Raw genomic sequence first — 20565 nt, forward strand, 5'->3', positions numbered from 1 at the left:
GTGAGGCTAACGACGATATCAAAGCGGACAATATCTACTGGTGGTGGATTTTGGCAGTTATAAAGGGTGTCAGAGCCAGACACTAGACGATGTGTCAGCGAGGAGGTTGAGTCCCGAAGAAGGTAGACACGTGGCGGTGTGGTAGTAAGGATGTTGACACCGGAGAGAGTGGACATTTTTTTTATAAATGTGTGAAAACCTCTCCCTACTAGACATGTTTTAAAATATTGAGGGAGACTCGAAAGGTAAACTCAAATAAAATAATATGTGCTAGTGGTGGACTTAGACTCTTACACCCACCCACAGTAATATTATTTAAGGTCAAATATGTAAAGTTAAAATTAGTAGATGGTTAAATACTCTTATTTTATTTGTTATTATTTAAATAAATTGAATAACCTAAATTAAAAATTTTGGAATATAAATTAAATATCAACGCGACGGCCGATGTTCACCAGCGACAGGCGCAGCCGTACTTTTTCAAGACATTCAAATTAAGAATGCTCACTCCACCAACTCCCTCCAAATCGCCTCACACGCAGCGAGCGATGCAAAATTGTTGAAGCTCTCATCAAAATCAAGCTACAATCATGGATCGCAGCTCCAACGTGATCGAAAATTCCGAACCCAACTCATCGGAGGATCGAACGCCGGCCGTTCCAGTTCACTCGACGCAACTCGCCGTCGCTTCTCTCGCTCTGTCTCAGTCAACGGCCAGTTTTCTCGACCAAACCAAATTTTCTGGGTTGTTTTCTCGGCGGCCTAAGAGGGATGAAGTTCCCACTCAAGCTTTTTCGCTTTCTCGCTTACCCATTTCCTGTTCTTCTCTCTGCCCCCCAAAAATCTCTCTCAAATCNTTTAGCCCACCGCTAACAGATATTGTCTATTTTAACCCGTTAGTATTGTCATTAGCCTCACGATTTTAAAACGTGTCTAGCAGGGAGAAATTTTTACATCAAGAAATGCTTTGTTCCCCTCTTCAATTGATGTAGGGTCAGCCTCCTCGCTAGCACATCATCTGGTGTCTAGCTCCGTGTAACAGCCCAAACCCACCACTAACAGATATTGTTTACCTCGTTACATATCACCTTCAACCTTCGAGTTTCAAAACGCATCTATTAGGAAAAAAATTTCACACTAAGGAATGTTTTGTTTTCCTATCAAATCGATGTGGGATCTTACAGTTGCGAGTGAGCGTAAATAACGTGTTTCATACTTAACCAAGGAAAGGAAATTTACTAACCATAATGCCAAAAATTAGAACTTTACCGAGAGGCAAGACGTTCTTACCAGTTCGAATTTTTCTACTTCACGATGTAACGTAATAAGCTTACTCAAAATTTTAACCTCGAATCATAGGAACATAACGACGTAAGCAAAATCGAACACTTCACTATTCTTTTTGCCAAACAAGAGAAAAAGGAAAATGCAGAGGGAGGAATGATGTATGAATGGGCAACAAGCAACCCACCCATTATTGTTGTAGAATGCAATGAATCGGAGGGACCAAGATTTGAAACCCAACACAACACAATACAACACATACAACACAACAAGTACGGCCCTTTTTTAGTTCTGTCGCTGTTCTTCTCCTCTATAAAAAGTGAAACATGTTCATGAAACTTTGCTTGTAGAAAACAATAAACAACGTTGTTTGTTCCTTCGCAACAAAGCATTTATTTCTCTTACAACCAAAACATGTCCCTTTCTAAAACCCAACACGCTTGTCCTTCAAAAGTCTCCCTCTACATTCCACTCTTACCTCACTCTCAATCTATCCCATTCTTCCTAAATTATAAAAATACCCTTTTATTTTTTCAAAATTACAACAATACCCTTTAACTTTCCGTAAGCGTTTCCGTACTACTCTTATATAGCGTGTATACTATTTTTCTTTTAATTTGAACTATTTTTTTTAATAATATATCATCTAACAATACGTTAAATATCATTAATTTTTCATAACCAATTCCCTCGTAATAATAAAGAACTTTCTCATATCATATCATACACGCAAACCCTAAAAGAAGTACAATAAAAAACTTTCCACCTTTATAAGGGTGTAGAAACCTTTCCCTAGACGCGTTTTAGAATCTTGAGGAGAAGCTCAAAAAGGAAAGTTTAAAGAGGATGATATCTGCTAGCAGTGGGCTTGGGTATTTCAGGAATTATATAGAAACTAAATTCAAATCCGAAAAAACGAGAAGAAATATAGAGTTGGTATTTTTTTTTTTTTTTTTTTTTTGTTTTTTAGGAAGGAAATGAATTGAATTTGTTGCATTACTTATAAATATGATAATAATGAGGGGTATGGCATGCCATGCCAAACATTTTTTCTCCATCCTATTTCTCTCTCTTCAAACCCTAAAGATTTGTTTATAAATATCCAATCATTTCTTCTTCCTTCTTCTTCATAGCTTTGTTGTGGACCTAAGTGGGTGAGGAAGTTCTTGCTGGAGAAGCAGGGCACGTGCAAGCTCAGCCATTTCTAACCCATTTGCACGTGCTCCCCTTCTCCAACATGCCTTCCTCACCTTTTTCTCACCTTCCATGCCTTCCGCCCAACTTTGCTTCTTCATGCAGGTAATTTATTATTTATTATTTATTATTTATTATTGTTAGTTTATTTGTTCTAATATACTTTTATAAAATAAATTAAGTCCGAGCCTGTAGTCAAGAAGAATCGAGAAACTCCTTGTGAGATTTCACATCGGTAGGAGAGTGAAACGAATATTTTGTATAAAGGTGTGAAAACCTCTCCTCAACAGACGCGTTTCAAACCGTGAGGCTAACGACGATATCAAAGCGGACAATATCTACTGGTGGTGGATTTTGGCAGTTATAAAGGGTGTCAGAGCCAGACACTAGACGATGTGTCAGCGAGGAGGTTGAGTCCCGAAGAAGGTAGACACGTGGCGGTGTGGTAGTAAGGATGTTGACACCGGAGAGAGTGGACATTTTTTTTATAAATGTGTGAAAACCTCTCCCTACTAGACATGTTTTAAAATATTGAGGGAGACTCGAAAGGTAAACTCAAATAAAATAATATGTGCTAGTGGTGGACTTAGACTCTTACACCCACCCACAGTAATATTATTTAAGGTCAAATATGTAAAGTTAAAATTAGTAGATGGTTAAATACTCTTATTTTATTTGTTATTATTTAAATAAATTGAATAACCTAAATTAAAAATTTTGGAATATAAATTAAATATCAACGCGACGGCCGATGTTCACCAGCGACAGGCGCAGCCGTACTTTTTCAAGACATTCAAATTAAGAATGCTCACTCCACCAACTCCCTCCAAATCGCCTCACACGCAGCGAGCGATGCAAAATTGTTGAAGCTCTCATCAAAATCAAGCTACAATCATGGATCGCAGCTCCAACGTGATCGAAAATTCCGAACCCAACTCATCGGAGGATCGAACGCCGGCCGTTCCAGTTCACTCGACGCAACTCGCCGTCGCTTCTCTCGCTCTGTCTCAGTCAACGGCCAGTTTTCTCGACCAAACCAAATTTTCTGGGTTGTTTTCTCGGCGGCCTAAGAGGGATGAAGTTCCCACTCAAGCTTTTTCGCTTTCTCGCTTACCCATTTCCTGTTCTTCTCTCTGCCCCCCAAAAATCTCTCTCAAATCCACCATTTCTGCGAATCCACTTCAAATCCCTTTTTCTTTAGGCCCTCGCCGCCCCTCACAGCCCTCCAATGGCGCCGGATTTCGTCGAGCTACCATCGTTTGGTTCCGTAACGATCTACGGCTCCACGATAACGAATGCCTAAACTCCGCTAATAACGATTCCATGTCCGTCTTGCCTGTTTACTGTTTCGATCCGAGAAATTACGGTAAATCGTCGTCAGCCACGTTTGTGATTGAATCTGTCTCGGATTTGCGGAAGAATCTCCAGGCGAGAGGCTCTAATCTTGTTGTTCGAATTGGGAAACCTGAAACTGTTCTTGTTGAATTGGCTAAGGAAATTGGGGCTGATGCAGTGTATGCTCATTACGAGGTTTCGGAGGACGAAATGGAGACAGAGGAGAGGGTTGAGTGTGCGATGAAGGAAGAGAATGTTGAGGTGAAGTACTTTTGGGGAAGCACTTTGTATCATATTGATGATATTCCGTTTAAAATAGAGGATATGCCGTCGAGCCATGATGAATTTAAAGAGAAAATTCAAGGATTAAGTGTGAGGAAGACGATTGAAGGTTTGGATAAGATGAAGGGCTTGCCTTCTCGTGGTAATGTTGAGCCAGGGGACATTCCTTCTTTGTCTGATTTGAATCTCAATCAACCTGTGGCTATGTCTAAGGTTTGTTCTTGTTCTTGTTCTTGTTCTTGTTGTTCATAGCTGCTTGAATTTCGTTTTGTTTTGGGATTGTTGTGCTGTTTTGTTCATTTGGGTAATCTTGTTACTGCCAGGAGAAGTTGATTTCAATAATGCTTGATGATTTAATAGTTGATCTTTAATTTCAAAAGTTCTTGGTTGGTGAAATGAGAAGAACATTAGATAAACTCATTTAGTATCTTATTTTTTACTCAAAATGTTACATTGTGATTGTCTTTCTGGGGTTCGTTTGGCATTTAGTTGCATCATGATTGACCTTCCACTGTGCTGTTTGGGCTATGGTTTCTTGGTTGGGAGTAGGTACAACTTTTGAATTGTGTGAGAGGCATTGGATCCCACGTCGGTTAGAGAGGGGAATGAAACATTTTTCATAAGGGTGTGGAAACCTCTCTCTAGTAGACGGATTTTAAAACTGTGAGGTTCATGACGATACGTTACGGGCCAAAGTGGACATTATCTACTAATGGTGGGCTTGAGCTGTTACAAATGGTGTTAGAGCTAGACGTCGGGTGGTGTGCCACTGAGGACGCTGGACCCCTAAGGAGGGTGGATTGTGAGATCCCACATCGGTTGAGGAGGGGAACAAGCATTCCTTATAAGGGTGTAAAAACCTCTCCCTAGTAGATGCGTTTTAAAACCGTGAGGCTGACGACAATATGTAACGAACCAAAGTGGACACTATATGCTAGTGGTGGGCTTGAGCTGTTATAAATGGTATCAGAGCCAGACATCGGGTGGCGTGCTAGCGAGGATGTTGGGCCCTCAAGGAGGGTGGATTGTGAGATCTCACATCGGTTGGAGGGAGAAACGAAACATTTCTTATAAGAGTGTGGAAACTTCTTCCTAATATTCTTCAAATATCTCAACATTGTTAACTTCTTCATATAGGAAGGATGGCTAGCTCCTAATACTCCTCAAGTGGGAGGGGAGACTGAAGCACTTCATAGGCTTAAAACATATGCAGCTGAGTGCCGAGCCCAACGACCGAACACGACGAACAACGGTGCTCAAAGTAGCATATATGGTGCTACCTTTTCAAACAAAATCTCTCCATGGCTAACCACGGGTTGCATTTCACCTCGCTCGGTGTTCGACGAGTTAAACAAAACTGTTTCCAGGTGCACATCCCCCACCTCTTTCATCTTCCTTTTGAGGCACATTAGTTGTTGAGAAGATCTTCTTATGTGTGCTAACAGGAAGAATGATGGTGGCTATGACACTGGAACAAACTGGGTGATGTTTGAGTTGTTATGGAGGGACTTCTTCAGGTAAGGCCCAAATCTATGCATCTAAATCTGTACATTTCTGCATTGAAAGCTGATCAGTTGGTGTGAGCTAATGAGCAATCCTCGTGGTTTTATTCTTGAAACACTATATTAATGCACACCCAATTGTTGATCTATTGCAGATTCATTACCAAGAAATGCAATTCAACAAAGAAACAACAGCCTAATCCTTCTCCAGCCACGGCTTCCACGGCCGCCCTTGCCTAGGGAGAGTTCAAAAGCAGGCATATCCTCATGTTGTAGTGTCATTTCTTTATCTTTCCAATAACCCCTACATTGCCTTTGTAAATATTGTCTTTGATATACCAGCTGCACGGCTGCCTTGACCCTTGTCCCGTTTGCTTAGAAGACCGCGCCTAGTGTCACGATCATGCTTGCCCAAAACGTGTTGTCTATGGCCGCATGTCGGATGTCCGATCATGCTTGTCCATAGACAACAACGTGTTGTCCATGGCTGTATGTCTGTTCCAAACCATTTTTTACATGCTTTCATCTTAGGTAGGCCTTTACTATTTTATATTGTGTCCATATGGAGGTGTATGACTGGTCACTAAAATAATGTCTACACCCGTTAGGGCTAAAATGCCTAAAGTGTACTATAAGGGGATATGACTAATTGTCACTTTTTCTACCTAGATTATATGCAATCACATTTGTTGTTGTTGCTTACTCGTTTTTAGCTTATAACATTGTTTTTTTTTTTTTTTCCAAATTGTTTTCAACGTATTTTGTTGCTAACGTTTCCAAAACATTTATCTCAAATGTTGTTCGTGAACTCCGAATTTCTCACGATTGATTTGATTTCTGGGTTGGAATAAGTGTTATACAATTGTTGTCTCGCTGAGATTGTGACACCTAACTCTTCAAATAAACTAGTCGAACATCTTAAATTTTTATAGACTGAATATTCACATTTTTTTTAATTTCTATTTTTCTTGTACAAACTAAGATGATCAATTTTATCTCAAACTAGGAATGAAAAAAGAACATGGAGAGAAGGAACTATGTGATGAAAGATTGAGCTTGAAACTTTATGCAAATCATACCATATGAGATTGAATTTCAAACCACGATCTATGAGTTTTGTAGTTGTCACAGTGATCAAAGGCCTTCTAAAATAAAAAGGAGGGCATGTAATTTGAGGGGCGATTGCAGAATGCAAAACACGAATGAATATTCAGAGGACTTTGTCCCACATCGATTAGTTCAAGAAAATGGAGAGAGGAGGAGGCTATAAAAACACTGGTGGAAGGCTTGGCAATTCATACCTTTCTCGGCCTTTTGGCTAAGATCAAGTGTAGTATCTGTTCTTATCAGTTTAATATCTGATACGTGGGCCATCGGCCCACATGATATTAAATTAATTTTTCAAGGGGGAGGGTCCACTACAGTAGCTTGCTACTGGGGCTCTCGAGCGACGCCCATGCGTTGCACTAAAGCTTGGGCTTGGCGCACCCCTCCATACCTAAACCCTAAAGTTTTTACTCAACTAAATAATTTTCGTCGTCTAAATTTAATTTTATTATATGATAAATTCTGATTCAGGCATTTCCACCATTTATTTTAGGACTAGTTTCGATAAGAGCTTCTTACAATGATGAATTCCATTTCAATTCGATAAGATATTTAAATTAGACTAGTTAAAGTTAGGCTTAAAAACTTTATAAAAAAAAAAAAAACTATTTAACATTTAAGGAATGTAGAGATCCCACAAGCTTCTNAAGAGGAGAACAAAACACAAACAAGAGGAGAACAAAACACAATGGAAAATACAGTTGTTTTGTTAAGGAGGAGAACAAAACACAATGGTTGAGGAGGAGGACAAAACAGTCACACATCTTAAGGATAAAGAGGAGGACAAAATAGTCACACATTGATTAAGAAACGTTTATGTGATCTCACAATGGTTAAGGAGGAGAACAAAACAATCGTTTATGTGATCCTACAATGGTTAAGGAGGAGAACACCCGTTTTCCTTAAATCTTTGAGGGGAAGCCCTTAAGCGCTGAGGAGAAGCCCGATAAAATTCAAAAAGGACAAATATCTGAGGAGAACACCCANTATAGATCGAACATTTATAGATCCAATGGGAGATCCCACAAGCTCCCACGTTTATAGATCGAACCTTTATAGATCCAATGTGAGATCCCACAATCTCCCAATGGGGAGATTCCACAAGCTCNGAGGGGAAGCCCTTAAGCGCTGAGGAGAAGCCCGATAAAATTCAAAAAGGACAAATATCTATTAGCGGTGNATAGATCCAATATGGGAGATCCCACAAGCTTCCAATGGGGACGGGAGAACACAATGGTTAAGGTACAAAATTGTGTTAAGGTACAAGACAATGGTTAAGGAGGAGAACAAAAAATACAAAACAAGAGGAGAACAAAAAATACAAAACAAGAGGAGAACAATGGTTAAGGAGGAGAACAAAAAATACAAAACAAGAGGAGAACAAAACACAATAGTTAAGGTACAAAACAAGAGGAGAACAAAACACAATGGTTAAGGTACAAAACAATGGTTAAGGAGAACAAAACACAATGGTTAAGGTACAAAACAATGGTTAAGGAGAACAAAAAATACAAAACAAGAGGAGAACAAAACACAAACAAGAGAGGAGAACAAAAAATACAAAACAAGAGGAGAACAAAACACAAACAAGAGGAGAACAAAACACAATGGAAAATACAGTTGTTTTGTTAAGGAGGAGAACAAAACACAATGGTTGAGGAGGAGGACAAAACAGTCACACATCTTAAGGATAAAGAGGAGGACAAAATAGTCACACATTGATTAAGAAACGTTTATGTGATCTCACAATGGTTAAGGAGGAGAACAAAACAATCGTTTATGTGATCCTACAATGGTTAAGGAGGAGAACACCCGTTTTCCTTAAATCTTTGAGGGGAAGCCCTTAAGCGCTGAGGAGAAGCCCGATAAAATTCAAAAAGGACAAATATCTGAGGAGAACACCCATTTTCCTTAAATCTTTGAGGGGAAGCCCTTAAGCGCTGAGGAGAAGCCCGATAAAATTCAAAAAGGACAAATATCTATTAGCGGTGTGGGTTTGGCAGTTACAATTTATGAGTTACAATTTATGAGTAGAGTTTTATCTCTAAATTTCTACCATATTCCAAGTGTTTGAATGGTTAAAATGATTTTTTTTAAATGATTGTGTTAATAATGGGAAAATTTTAAGAAATACATTTTTAAACAGATAATTAAAAGTGGCAAAAAAGACAGAAATAGAAGCAAAGAAGAGTATATCTTCAAACCAACCGACAGAAGGGAACTACGTGATCAAAATTTATAGATATTAAGACTTCAGAATTAAACAAGAGTTGCATCATCTCATAATATAACTCAATTCAAGGCGAGGTATGGAAATATAATTTCAACAACCTTCAAAATGAGAAAGGCCGCAACAACTAGTCCTACTGCAAACAATGCTTCCAATTTGTAAGACTTGAGCCTCAGTCTTCTTCCTCGCCCTCGTTCTCGGCAATGTTGAAGTACCTCAATTCATAGACGTTGCGGTCCTTGTTCGAAGCAATAACCCGAAGCCAATCTCTAACGTTGTGCTTCTTCAAATACTTCTTAGTCAAGTACTTAAGATACCTGGGATTCAAAAGAGAGAACAATCAGTGAAGTTCGATGGGAGTTTACAGGCCTGGCTTATTTTGAAACAAAACAATCATGAACTTAAAGAGTGACGATCACCTTCTTTCAAAACTTGTACATATAATAGTAAGATCAATCCTAATAAAAAGAGAATGGATACGTACAGTGTTACAACTACAATAGGTGACTAATTAGAAAACGCATTACCCATACAATTAGATCAGAGGTGTATCCAAAGAAAATTCCACTAATAAAGACATAGTGGTAATCCACCTCGTATCACAGAGAAACCATACCTAAAGACAATAGATTTAGGGACTACACAGACGAGAAATTAAAAATGACCCAGAAATCCCTCGAAATCTCAATTTCAATATCAACAGGACGAGTTGGAAGAACTAGTATGAGGTAACGAGTACTTCTTAAAGAAGTAGCTTTCCCGTGTACACTAGATAATGGCTGAAATCTCAAGATTAATTCGTACAATAAACCCCAATAATTTTCATCAATTCCACAATTCAATACTATATGTGACAAATTTCCAACAAAATCACAGTAGACAACGATCAATCCGCAAAACGTTTGTAGTCTGAGTACTGCCGCTGCAGCTAACGCATCAATCCGACGCTTATTCCCAAACATTCAAGAAATGCACGGACAATAATCATCCAAAACCATATACATCGTCTCAAATCCAGAATAATACAAGAATTAACAAATACAAAACACTTGGTACCTCTTAGAGAAGTTGCTATCGGAGTTGACGGTGATCTTGTTTTTGTCACGTGTAACGGTGACAGCGTCACCAAGTGCCCCAGCTTTGCCGCCGACCTTGATCCTCTCGAGAAGAAACTTCTCCAAGGAAGCGATGTCCATAATCTTGTCCTCGACTGGCTTCGCACAATCGATAACGAAGGTCACGCCCTTCTTCTTCCCCTTCGGGCCACCGGATGCGGCTGCTCCACGGCTCATTTTTGCTTCTGCTCTGTGCAGCTTGGCGCCCTAACTTCCTCAAGATGTATAGAACAAACGGCGCTCAATTTAGGGTTTTGAGTAGCTTAAAAGCACGAAGGACTAAGAAGAAAGGTTTTCTTTAAGCATAAATAGCCCATTTTAATTCGAATTTGTAAACATAACCCATTTTAATTCGAATTTGTAAAAATAGCCTCATTTTTCAATAATCCAAATTAATTTTATATTGTAAAACTAATCCATTAAGAAATGTGGATTTATTTTTATTATTATAAACAAATTTTGCTGCATACGACTCCCCAAGGAACTTGAGAACTGAAAGATGGAAGACGAGCTCAACGGCGTCGTTCCATGTTCTTCCCTCGCCGTCGAATCCACCATTCGCGTCGGAACGGTGAACTTCACGAACAATTTCTTGAACTATGATTCGTTTTCTGTAACTTCTCCATCTGAATCTCTTTCCCCTGCTCATGTTCAGGCCGGCGCTCTATGGGGCTTGTGTATGGGTCCGTACAATTCTCGTAAAAATGGTAATCTGAAGCACAAATTTCGACAATATATTTTATTCCTTTGATTCTTATTGCAATTTCTCTTCTTCATTTCATTCGTTTTCTCTCTTACAGGCCTCAGTGGCGTCGACCATGCTGCTTTCGTGGTATCATATACTTGCTATTTTGTTTTGATTTCCGATTATTTGGATGAGATGGTAGCATTGTGGCGTTTGTCCGATTTGAAAGTGTCTTTGTGGTCTATTTTTCAGGCGAAGTCTGTTGGAAAGAACGGCTTTCAATGTGGTAATGGTTGATTGTCTTAGCGTTTTGGCCTTTACAGATTGTTGAGCTGTGTTTGTGGCTGATTCTTTTTTGCTTGGTTTTGTTTGTTAGACGAACACGACTCTCCACAATCGTATGATATTGTCCACTTTGAGCATAAGCTCTCATGGCTTTGCTTTGGGTTTCCCCAAAATGCCTCGTACCAATGGAGAGAGTATTCTTTGTTTATAAACCCATGATCATTCGCTAAATTAGTCGACGTGGGACTTCCATCATCCAACATTGTTCTGGTCAAAGAAGTAGCTAAAGATATTGGGTTATAGGACTTGTTGCTGTAACTTTTACTCTGACACTCTGTGGGATTCAAAGATACAGAAGGAAGAATGATTGGGTTAGTTACACTCATGAAATGATTCGTTTTCACCATTTTCCTTTGTTTGAATGTGATCCACCGTGAAGGTTGTCATGTAACGGGCATGCGGCCATAGGCAACATGTCTTGGACAAGCATGACCGTGACACCTAACTACATTCCCAGAACTTTGACTCGATTTCTATTGAATGCTTTGTGTATCTAGATCCTACAAGTTATCTAATATATATATATATATATACACACACAACTTATGATAAGCACATATGGATTTGTATTATACCTGCACCCTAATTATGGCATGAGCCACATTTTTGCAGCTACTTTCAAAATATTTATTTGGGTATCTCTTAAATTTTAACAGGATTTTGAGTGAAGGTTGTCTAGGATGACCAGGAATGGCTCAATTCTTACCACCTGAGTATTTTTTGAGGGAAAAAAATGGGTGAGTGGATATATAAACGACACTAGCAAGGATTTGGATGATATCATTTAACCGGAGAGGAACAATCTCCCCTTTTTACAGTTTATCATGTTATATGTGTCTTAAAGCCTTTTTTAGTAGTTTTATTGTTATTCGTCCTTATTTTTGGTTACGTAAAAGTTAAGGTCGTTGAAATACACATTTAAAAACTTATGTAGAAATCCCGAGTCATTTATGTGACGAGCTTTCTCCAATTATGTTGCAATTGTGGCTGAAGAAAGAAACACCTTTTAACTTGGAATTATTAGTGTTGTCTCTTGGTAGATGAAACCTCAATAGTCATAATTGTCTCTCGAATTCGACAACCATTTATGTAGACTTATATTTACATCGAGAATTTATTGTGCCTTCATGTATCTTGTTTAAAAGAAAAAGATAGTTACTGCTTAATATGTTGAGACTTGCCGTATCATACTACAACTGTTTCCTGTTCTAAAAAGTACATCGAAATTTACAGTTTTCTTTGGCATGCCGAGAGGAGGTTCGATACTTGCTGCGTTTTATGTCTGGTCGTGGGTGTTCGTGTCGAGTTTTTGAAATTATCCGTTAGGCCTGTACTCTTTTGGATTAGAGCTTTTCTTGTAGGTTAGGTTCTGGTTGGCATCCTTTTTTTGGGCAGCCGTTTTTATAGACCTGTCTTTTGCTGNTTGCTTTTTTTTTTTTTTTTTTGCCTCATTTTCTCTGGATGAAAGTTCGGGTTTCTTGGTTGAAAAAGTTTGGTCCTTAGTTGTTGCATATCTTATATTCAACACCTATTGCTTGGCTTACAAGTATTGGGATATGAGATATGCAGCATCTTTTTGGGCATGTATGTTTGCTAAACAGGTGATTTTTGCTTTCATTTTGACTATCATATTTCGAACGATTATGATGCCAGAAATACTATCTATTTAGACACTATGTTAAGAGAAACTTTTGGAAATGAATCTTTAAATCTCCTTTTTGTTTTGTTTTCCCCCCATTTGGCAGCTAAACAGATCGATTGCGGGTGCGGTCGCAGGAGCTGCAATTGCTACAAGGACTAGAAGAAGTTGGTCGCAGGTTGTTGGGATGGCTGCCCTTGTGTCTGCCTTCAGTGCTGCAGCTGAATATTCAAGATCACTTTAGAATACCTCTTGTGGGAAGAACAAAACCATGAGGTATTCACCATTCAATCCATTTCCATTACTTGTGAATGACATGCTGCATGCCCAAAATTCAGCAAATGTTGGTCCTGTATCGGTTGAAGGAGGGAGGGACCGGAACCTCGTTATGTCGTTTCCACTCAATTCTTCACAATTGCAGCTAACTTCTGGTGAGTTAAAAGCTGTAAATGATGGAAAAGCCGTGTACCAGCTTTCTAGTGGCCTACAATGACTGCTCTACTAAAGATGATGTTTACTAAAGATGAAAAACTATCGTATAGTATATTATAGTCAAATATCTTGTATGATTGAGGATATTTTACCTTCCATTACGGTTTACTGTAGGCATCATATTTGATAGACAAATATCTTGTATGATATTTAGCCTTCCATTACGATTTACCGTAAGTTTAATATTTATAAAAAGGCAGATAGAGGAACCAAATTGCAACCATATGTAAACCTCGAAAGTAAGTTGCGTAAGAAAATTCAAATTCCCAAATGCAACCTAACTCGATAGAATGTGAGTTTTTTCAAATAAATCAATTTAGACATTACCTAAATAACATTACTTTCCTTTTCTTACTAAAATACCAACAAATAAAATACACCTTCCTAAATTAAGTAAATAAAATGGAGTAACAGGAGAAGGTGAACAAAATGTTAATATTAATTAAAAAAAAATGATTCATACCCACTTACACATATGAGAATTAAACATTAACGATGTTCAAATGAAATTTTAACAACATATATAATGGATTTTGAATCTTTTAATTCAAAATATATGTGAAGTTATACACAAAATTAATCACAATGGTTGGAAACTATGCAAATTTTATATACATAAGGCTTTGTCCCACATCGATTAGTTCCAGAAAATGGAGAGAGAAGGAGGCTATAAAAACGCTGTTGGAAGGCTGGGCAATTCATACCTTTCTCGGCCTTTTGGCTAAGATCAAGTGTAGTATCTGTTCTTATCAGTTTAATATCTGATACGTGGGCCATCGGCCCACATGATATTAAATTAATTTTTCAAGGGGGAGGGTCCACTACAGTAGCTTGCTACTGGGGCCCTCGAGCATCGCCCATGTGCTGCACTATAGCTTGGGCTTGGCGCACCCCTCCAATATATAAGCCCAATATTCATTCGTATGTTGTTCTATAACATTAGATTCATTTATTTCTTTGCAGGATAGTGATACATATTGTAATTATATTTAATCTTTAATGGTTACTGTCTTCTCTTACTGTTTCGGGGCAGTACAGTTTGGAAGCCCGAGGCAGCCAGTTTGGAAATCAAGGCGAGTGCATTACTTGTAATATAACCAGCCTTCACCGCGCGATTCCTTATCAAATTCACTACTTTTCCACTTTCCCCTCCAAATCCATCCACGCAAGTATCTTCATTGGTCAGCGCTGCGCTAACCCACGTATTGAGATCCCCCATTTGGGCGTCAAAATTCCTCTTACTTAGTCTTCTAAGAACCCCAAGTGACCTATGGAGCTCATCAATGGCGGCTTCGAAGACCTCCACACAGTCGGAAACTGCGGCCCTGTTTCTCCCCATGAGCCGCTTGTTGTTCTTCACCCTCCCCAGGAATCGCGCCACGGTTTTAGCCTCTGATATTGTCACCGACACGGCCGCTCGCGCCCATTTCGTGGGGCTTCGCTTGGCGCTGCTTGAAAATGGCGTCAGTAATTGGATACAGAGATCTTGGTGTTGTGTTACGCTGCAGGCTTCTTGGACATAGCTCTTTTTGGCGGAGTGTGTCGGCCATGGGAGAATAGAGATGAGGGCAAAAATGATTGCGATTGATGCTCTCGAACTGGGTGCACGCAACATGTTCGATGAAATGTCCGAAAGAAGTAGAGAGTTGGAGAGGTGGAAAAGGGGTGCGGAAATGGAACCTACCTCTCGATAATATCAGCACACTTATGTGATTTGTGAATAAGATTTTTAAATTAACGAGTTTTGGGGGTGGATTATATAGTGGGGAAAAGGGTCTTGTTCATGTTCTCATGAACTTTGGAATAAAGGAAATCTAGGACAATTTGGTATCTGTATTACCAGAATTTACCATACATCTTTGACTTATAGATCATGAGACTTCTGTACATGGATTGAACTTCTAACCAAAAACAAGTCAGAAGGGGGAAAATTGTTCAATTTACTAGGAAAACAAGAATTTACCCGATCATATTACCCGACTTATTTGGTTTCAGGAGTAAAAACATGTCTTCTTCGTTGAAATTTCAGAGCTTAAACGGGTTGGTCCAAGCTCGAGTTGAAGCTAGAAAGAAGCTCAATTAGTGCGAAGCAAAGAGGCACCTGAAATCACGTGACACGAACGTTATGGAGGGAATTTCTAGTACTACGAGAATATGGATATACTTCAATATTATATGGAATAGAAACTCCATTATTTTTTAACTATAAATTTCCATACTTGGTAAAGATTAAAAGTCACTCTCAAATTTTATTTAATATTTAAAAAGTAGGGTCTAAAATAGAATATTTAAAAGTTAGGGGTCTGATGTGGAATATGTACACAATCGAGGGGGTTGGGTGCAAAAAGGGGATAAATATGCGTATTTTATTTTAGAAAAGGATTGCCACATGGCACATATTATGTGTAGTTAGTAACATCCAGCAAATTACTGTGCAACGCGATGCAGAATATCATAATCGTACTATATATTTACTCGCACTACCAATCTTCGATTTCAAAGCCCTAATATTCAGTCCTCTCGCCTCTGCGCTTTGTCACCTACAGATCGGATTCGAGGTAACCTTCAATCAAACGTCGAATCTTGATTAATTAATTTGAGTACAAAACATTCTACGAGTTTAATATTGTACGGTGATTAGATTTCATAGTTTCTGTTTCTATGTTCTCCGTTTCTCGTTAGTTATAATCGGTAATGTTATCCATATGTACGTTTCATCTGTTTAGGGAAAATGAGCAGCCGTGCCAGCAGAACAGTCTATGTTGGCAATCTCCCGGGTGATATACGTGAAAAAGAAGTGGAAGATTTATTTTACAAGGTATGTTTTCTTAATTTTGTTTGCGCATGACGTTTTGGCGCCTGTGTGGAGCGCTTAAACCATGTAATTGTCTGTCATTTTGGTGCTGCATGTTATGGATGATGAATTTTCTTTATTGAGTCGACTGTAAATTGTTCTTATTTAAGTAGGAGTGCAAGCGTAGAACGCTAAGTATTTTGCTTTCGATAATTGTGATGACCTTATAACTAATGCAGTCCTTACAAATATAGGAGTAATTCCCACTTTTAAATTATAGACGTATGTTTAAATGCTAGACATCCTTCGAGAGTTAATTTGGGACTTACTCGTGCAATTTGAAAGTTCTCGGAGTTAATTATGTCTTTACCGTTCATGATCTTTTATAAATAATTTAACAAGCAACTAAATACGCGTGGAAATTTAGGGTCTGTTTGGAAGGTCAAAATTCCTTAGTGTAATGCTGTAAGTGACAAGTTTTGCACCGGAGGGTGGATACTAAGGACCATCTCTAGAGACTTTTTTTTGGTGTTGCCGACACGTAATAGAGGGTGGTGTTCTATGATTTAGGAGGTGCACCTGAACCCTCCTTTTATGACAGAGCAATGATCCCATAGCGAACTTGTTTTTTCGCCATTATGTTGTCATTTAGCTTGAGAGGAATAGCAAAATCTTTCCACAGGTAGAAAGGTGGGAGGCGATTATATTTAATTCCTTTTAGTGGTTTGTTGATTGAGCCTTTTGTTATTATCNTTTTTTTTTTTTTTTTTTTTTTTTTTTTTTTTTTTTTTTTTTTTTTTTGTAGACGCTTGTATATTCTGTCATTTATCACAATGGAAACTCAGTTTCTTATAAAAAATAAAATATAGATGTATATTATGTGATTTTTCTTTCTTAAAGGTTCAAGATAATCCGAGACAGAATTAAAATAATTTTGGAGTTTTATTTGGTCGAAGTATTTAATTTAAGTCTGTTCTCTCTTGGCATTTAATTGTAGTATGGTCGCATAGCCCACATTGATCTCAAGGTTCCACCAAGGCCTCCTGGTTATGCATTTGTTGAGGTGGGTTTTTTTTCGCATGTGGTGGTACTATATATTCTCTTTCTTTTCAAACACATTACTTATGTTATCAATATGGATTGAGTGAATGTAGTTCGAAGATGCAGAAGATGCTCAAGATGCAATTCGTGGTCGCGATGGCTATGATTTTGATGGCCATAGGTTGCGCGTGAGTCACCAAGTCTTTTTCAATTGTTGCAAAAATTGATTGTTTTGTACTTGATTGCTTTATAGTTGTAGTTTATGCATTGTTTGTTTGCATTTTTAGGTGGAACTTGCTCATGGTGGTCGTGGTCATTCATCATCTAGTGATCGTTATAGTAGTCATGGAAGCAGCCGAGGTGGGCGTGGAGTATCTCGACGTTCTGACTTTCGTGGTATATGACCGTTTCTGTGATGCACCGTACAATGTTACAATGTTTTGACATTGTAAATACTGGATGTTGTAATATATGTTTTTCTGTCCATGTAGTATTAGTCACAGGATTACCTTCTTCTGCTTCGTGGCAAGACTTAAAGGTAAGCATCATTCTATTTGGCATGAAATTTATGTGCCTGTCACTCAAAATTTTTTAATCAACACTGATCTCATATTATTTAATGTTGAAGGATCACATGCGGAGAGCTGGGGATGTTTGTTTCTCCCAAGTGTTCCGTGATGGTAGTGGTAAGATACCTACTGATGAAGCTGACTTCGAATTCTCTCTAACATGACATTGAAAACTAAATAGCTATTCATTTCAATGTCCTGTAGGAACCACAGGGATTGTGGATTACACCAACTATGATGACATGAAATATGCAGTAAGTCAATTTTATCTCTGTTCTAAGAATTTTGGAATGTTGAGCCTTAATGATCACCTGGCATACTGGATTGCCCCTATGACTTCAAGAGCTTAAGCTTTGGTTTTGTGATATGCTAAGATATGTGTACTTGTCACTGCAGATTAAAAAACTGGATGACTCTGAGTTCCGTAATGCATTTTCCCGGTCTTATGTTCGTGTATGAACAATGCCTTCTTGATCTATAATTTTTATTTTTATTTTTTTATGATTGCCTTCTTGTCTCTCACCTATTTTAATTTTAATTTTGTAGGTGAGGGAATATGATTCAAAGAGAGATTCATCCAAGAGTCCTAGTCGTGGGCGGTCATACTCTAGAGGGCGGAGTTATAGTCGCAGTCGTAGTAGAGGTCGAAGTAGGAGCAAGAGTCGCAGTAGGAGGTAGGTATATGTTTTACTATTAAATTAGTCTTAGCACAATCCTGTCTTGAATTAAATATTTTATCAACTTTTTGAGCAGCAAGTCTCCTAAGGGTAAATCTTCCCAGCGGTCACCTGTAAAATCCCGATCAAGGTCTGCTTCCCCTGCTCGTTCACGATCAAAGTCATCAGCTCTTTCAGGGTATGTTTTCTCATTTTATTAACTATAATCATTCATTCTTATGTTCTTTAATTTTATTTTATTCACTTTTATTATTATTATCTTTTAATAAAATCTAACTGCGGCCTGCTCATTGTTTATCTATATTTATATATCTGAGTTTGTTGTCACTCGAGCAGGATTTGTTTTTTGCACCCGTCTAGCATTGGGCAGAATGTTAGACTGGGTCAAATAGACAACATTAATGTACTGAAAGTGAACTAATTCTTTTGTATTGCTCAAGCACGGGCCAGCAAGTGGTTTTAAGTTTAGCAATGGATTTGATATTACCTTTCTGGATGCTATGTGTTTGCATGCGGTATTGTGGCTTGTACAATTCTCTTGAATGTGAAACCCACCCTTCCCAAGTCTTGGATGCATTCTTGGAATGGTGGAGATGAATACTGGACAGACTTCAAATTAGTCTGGGCAATGTGTCGGCCCTCTATTGGAATGTTGGGTAAACTTTATCTATTTGACTCAATTTAGTTATTACTATTTTACATCTGATTCTGCTTTCTTTTTAATAACTCTTCGTCCTCGTCCTTCCCCTTTATCAATTGTGAATGTTGTTCAACAGCTGGGATAGTTAAGAAATGAGTCGAATTTCTTTCATTGTTGTCCTCTTTGTGTGTGAAAATCACTTGTTTGTTTTTTAGATATGGAAATATGCGGCATACTGGGGATTGGATATTAGGATCTTGATGGAATATGATTCAATTGTCTTCAATGCTTTTGGTTGAGAAGGTATGCTGTTTTTTAGATGGGCAGCTTTGAAAACCTTCTGGTACCTCTATTCTAATGCTTTTAGCAATGCAATGTCCATGGGTGCTAGATTTGGATCCAAGAAGATCATGGATTGCAATAATAGAGCTGGATATCTTGAACTAAGTGCTATTTGGACTTGGAAGTCATCATCACTTTCATTTACATTTTCTGCTGCAAGATTTGCCAAGCTATAGGACGCACTATCTGGATTCATAATGGACCTTTTGAGGCACAGTAGGGAAGAATGCTCCTCTCCCGTCCACTGACGTCCATAATATATAGTTTCCTGGAGAATAAAGTTTTCTAATTTTTTAGGTCTTCGCAGTTGGATCTTTAAGTTTTGAATTGCCATATCTTCTTCATAGTTGAACTACTAAAATACTATTTTCCTTTCTCTCCTTATACAATGTGGATGAGTCGTTAGGCTTTTGGCTCAATTTGGTAAAAGAGACATGGATTTTAAATTTCGGTTGTTTCTGAACCTTTTGCAGATCGCGATCAAGATCCAGGTCTCCGGCACCTAATGTAAGTGATCCCTGTTATGAACTTGTCATTACTGGACGGCGTATTAGAAGTTTAACTGATATGTCTTTCGTGTCTGTGTATGAATACGGTTTACGTGGCAGCGTGAGAAACGTACTAGTAAAAGTCCAAAAAGGCGTGAAGCAAGCAAAAGCCCTAGCAGGAGCAGAAGCAGGAGCCGAAGCAGGAGCAAAAGCAAGAGCAAGAGCAAGAGTCCTTCCCGGTAGAGCTTTCTCTTATTTTGTTTTGAAATTTCTGCTGCTTTACTTGGACACTGTAAATGCCCATTCATTTGCATACGTCCTATTAATAATAATGGTGTAATTTAGCTGGAACATTTTGTGGCGGAATTGTTCTGACATTGAGTCAACTGTTTGAACAGGTGAAGAAGATGGAGGCAGCTGTTGATTTCCGTAGCCATGGAGTGAAGCTGGAATAAGAGTATTAATCTGTGAACTTATCTGGAATAGACTTTCATTAAACTTGTTAGTATCTATGTTTTGTTTGGACTCTTCATGTGTGCTATTCTTTTTAGGATATTCTCAGGTTGGAGACGCTTCTAATGTTCCCCAAATTCTCATTTTTCATATTGCTACTTCAAATTTAAATCAATACTCTATATCAGCACCTTTAAAAACAAATATTAAGCTTAATTAACTGTTCATATATAGAATTAATGGTCGTAAAAAAATAATTAATTTTGGGTTAGTTTTGTTTGTTTACGTGTGTTTTATCTCGATATTTATGACTTCATTTTGTACTCGTTTTTTCTAGTATTGAATATCTTT

At 38.3% G+C, this 20565-nt stretch overlaps 5 protein-coding genes and 2 non-coding genes across 14 annotated transcripts; 5 read left to right on the forward strand and 2 right to left on the reverse strand.

Annotated features, from left to right (window-relative positions):
- The first annotated feature begins 450 nt into the window (after positions 1–450).
- On the forward strand, positions 451–6299 carry LOC111807473 (blue-light photoreceptor PHR2-like). 2 transcript variants are annotated; one of them, XM_023693214.1, is made up of 5 exons: positions 451–842; positions 3625–4308; positions 5233–5462; positions 5541–5612; positions 5753–6299. In XM_023693214.1, exons 1-5 carry the CDS (start codon positions 591–593, stop codon positions 5835–5837), a joined length of 1323 nt encoding a protein of 440 aa, XP_023548982.1. In that variant the 5' UTR covers positions 451–590; the 3' UTR covers positions 5838–6299. The 2 variants fall into 2 exon arrangements, with proteins under 2 accessions (XP_023548982.1, XP_023548981.1); XM_023693213.1 differs by lacking the exon at positions 451–842 and having other exon boundaries at positions 3233–4308.
- Positions 6300–6894: 595 nt separating this feature from the next.
- Positions 6895–7090, forward strand: LOC111807849. Its single transcript, XR_002816994.1, has one exon. It is a non-coding gene; the product is annotated as a U2 spliceosomal RNA (small nuclear RNA).
- A 1827-nt stretch (positions 7091–8917) lies between these two features.
- Positions 8918–10311, reverse strand: LOC111807482 (60S ribosomal protein L22-2-like). The gene is made up of 2 exons (XM_023693225.1): positions 9991–10311; positions 8918–9251 (listed from the first exon to the last, which is right to left on the reverse strand). Exons 1-2 carry the CDS (start codon positions 10224–10226, stop codon positions 9107–9109), a joined length of 381 nt encoding a protein of 126 aa, XP_023548993.1. The 5' UTR covers positions 10227–10311; the 3' UTR covers positions 8918–9106.
- A 136-nt stretch (positions 10312–10447) lies between these two features.
- Positions 10448–13371, forward strand: LOC111807483 (outer envelope pore protein 16-4, chloroplastic-like). Of its 2 annotated transcripts, XM_023693227.1 has the most exons (5): positions 10450–10620; positions 10705–10756; positions 10850–10881; positions 10987–11020; positions 12825–13371. In XM_023693227.1, exons 1-5 carry the CDS (start codon positions 10549–10551, stop codon positions 12878–12880), a joined length of 246 nt encoding a protein of 81 aa, XP_023548995.1. In that variant the 5' UTR covers positions 10450–10548; the 3' UTR covers positions 12881–13371. The 2 variants fall into 2 exon arrangements, with proteins under 2 accessions (XP_023548994.1, XP_023548995.1); XM_023693226.1 differs by having other exon boundaries at positions 10448–10620; positions 10850–11020.
- Positions 13372–13910: 539 nt separating this feature from the next.
- LOC111807836 lies at positions 13911–14106 on the forward strand. The gene has a single exon (XR_002816984.1). It is a non-coding gene; the product is annotated as a U2 spliceosomal RNA (small nuclear RNA).
- On the reverse strand, positions 13917–15373 carry LOC111807480 (pectinesterase inhibitor 6-like). Its single transcript, XM_023693222.1, has one exon. The coding sequence runs from the start codon at positions 14823–14825 to the stop codon at positions 14214–14216; it is 612 nt and encodes a 203-aa protein (XP_023548990.1). The 5' UTR covers positions 14826–15373; the 3' UTR covers positions 13917–14213.
- Positions 15374–15660: 287 nt separating this feature from the next.
- On the forward strand, positions 15661–20396 carry LOC111806774 (serine/arginine-rich-splicing factor SR34-like). Of its 6 annotated transcripts, XR_002816873.1 has the most exons (15): positions 15661–15768; positions 15937–16028; positions 17002–17067; positions 17159–17233; positions 17333–17441; positions 17537–17583; positions 17674–17731; positions 17819–17868; positions 18011–18067; positions 18161–18288; positions 18368–18469; positions 18628–18947; positions 19147–19234; positions 19323–19780; positions 19882–19906. XR_002816873.1 is itself a non-coding variant. In XM_023692224.1 (14 exons), the coding sequence occupies exons 2-14, from the start codon at positions 15942–15944 to the stop codon at positions 20161–20163; spliced, it is 936 nt and encodes a 311-aa protein (XP_023547992.1). In that variant the 5' UTR covers positions 15661–15768; positions 15937–15941; the 3' UTR covers positions 20164–20396. The 6 variants fall into 6 exon arrangements, 1 of the variants encoding a protein (XP_023547992.1); XR_002816872.1 differs by having other exon boundaries at positions 18628–19234; XR_002816874.1 differs by lacking the exon at positions 19882–19906 and having other exon boundaries at positions 19747–19765.
- Positions 20397–20565: the final 169 nt, after the last annotated feature.

The sequence above is a fragment of the Cucurbita pepo genome, chromosome LG12, assembly GCF_002806865.2.
Source record: "Cucurbita pepo subsp. pepo cultivar mu-cu-16 chromosome LG12, ASM280686v2, whole genome shotgun sequence".
Lineage (NCBI taxonomy): Eukaryota > Viridiplantae > Streptophyta > Magnoliopsida > Cucurbitales > Cucurbitaceae > Cucurbita > Cucurbita pepo.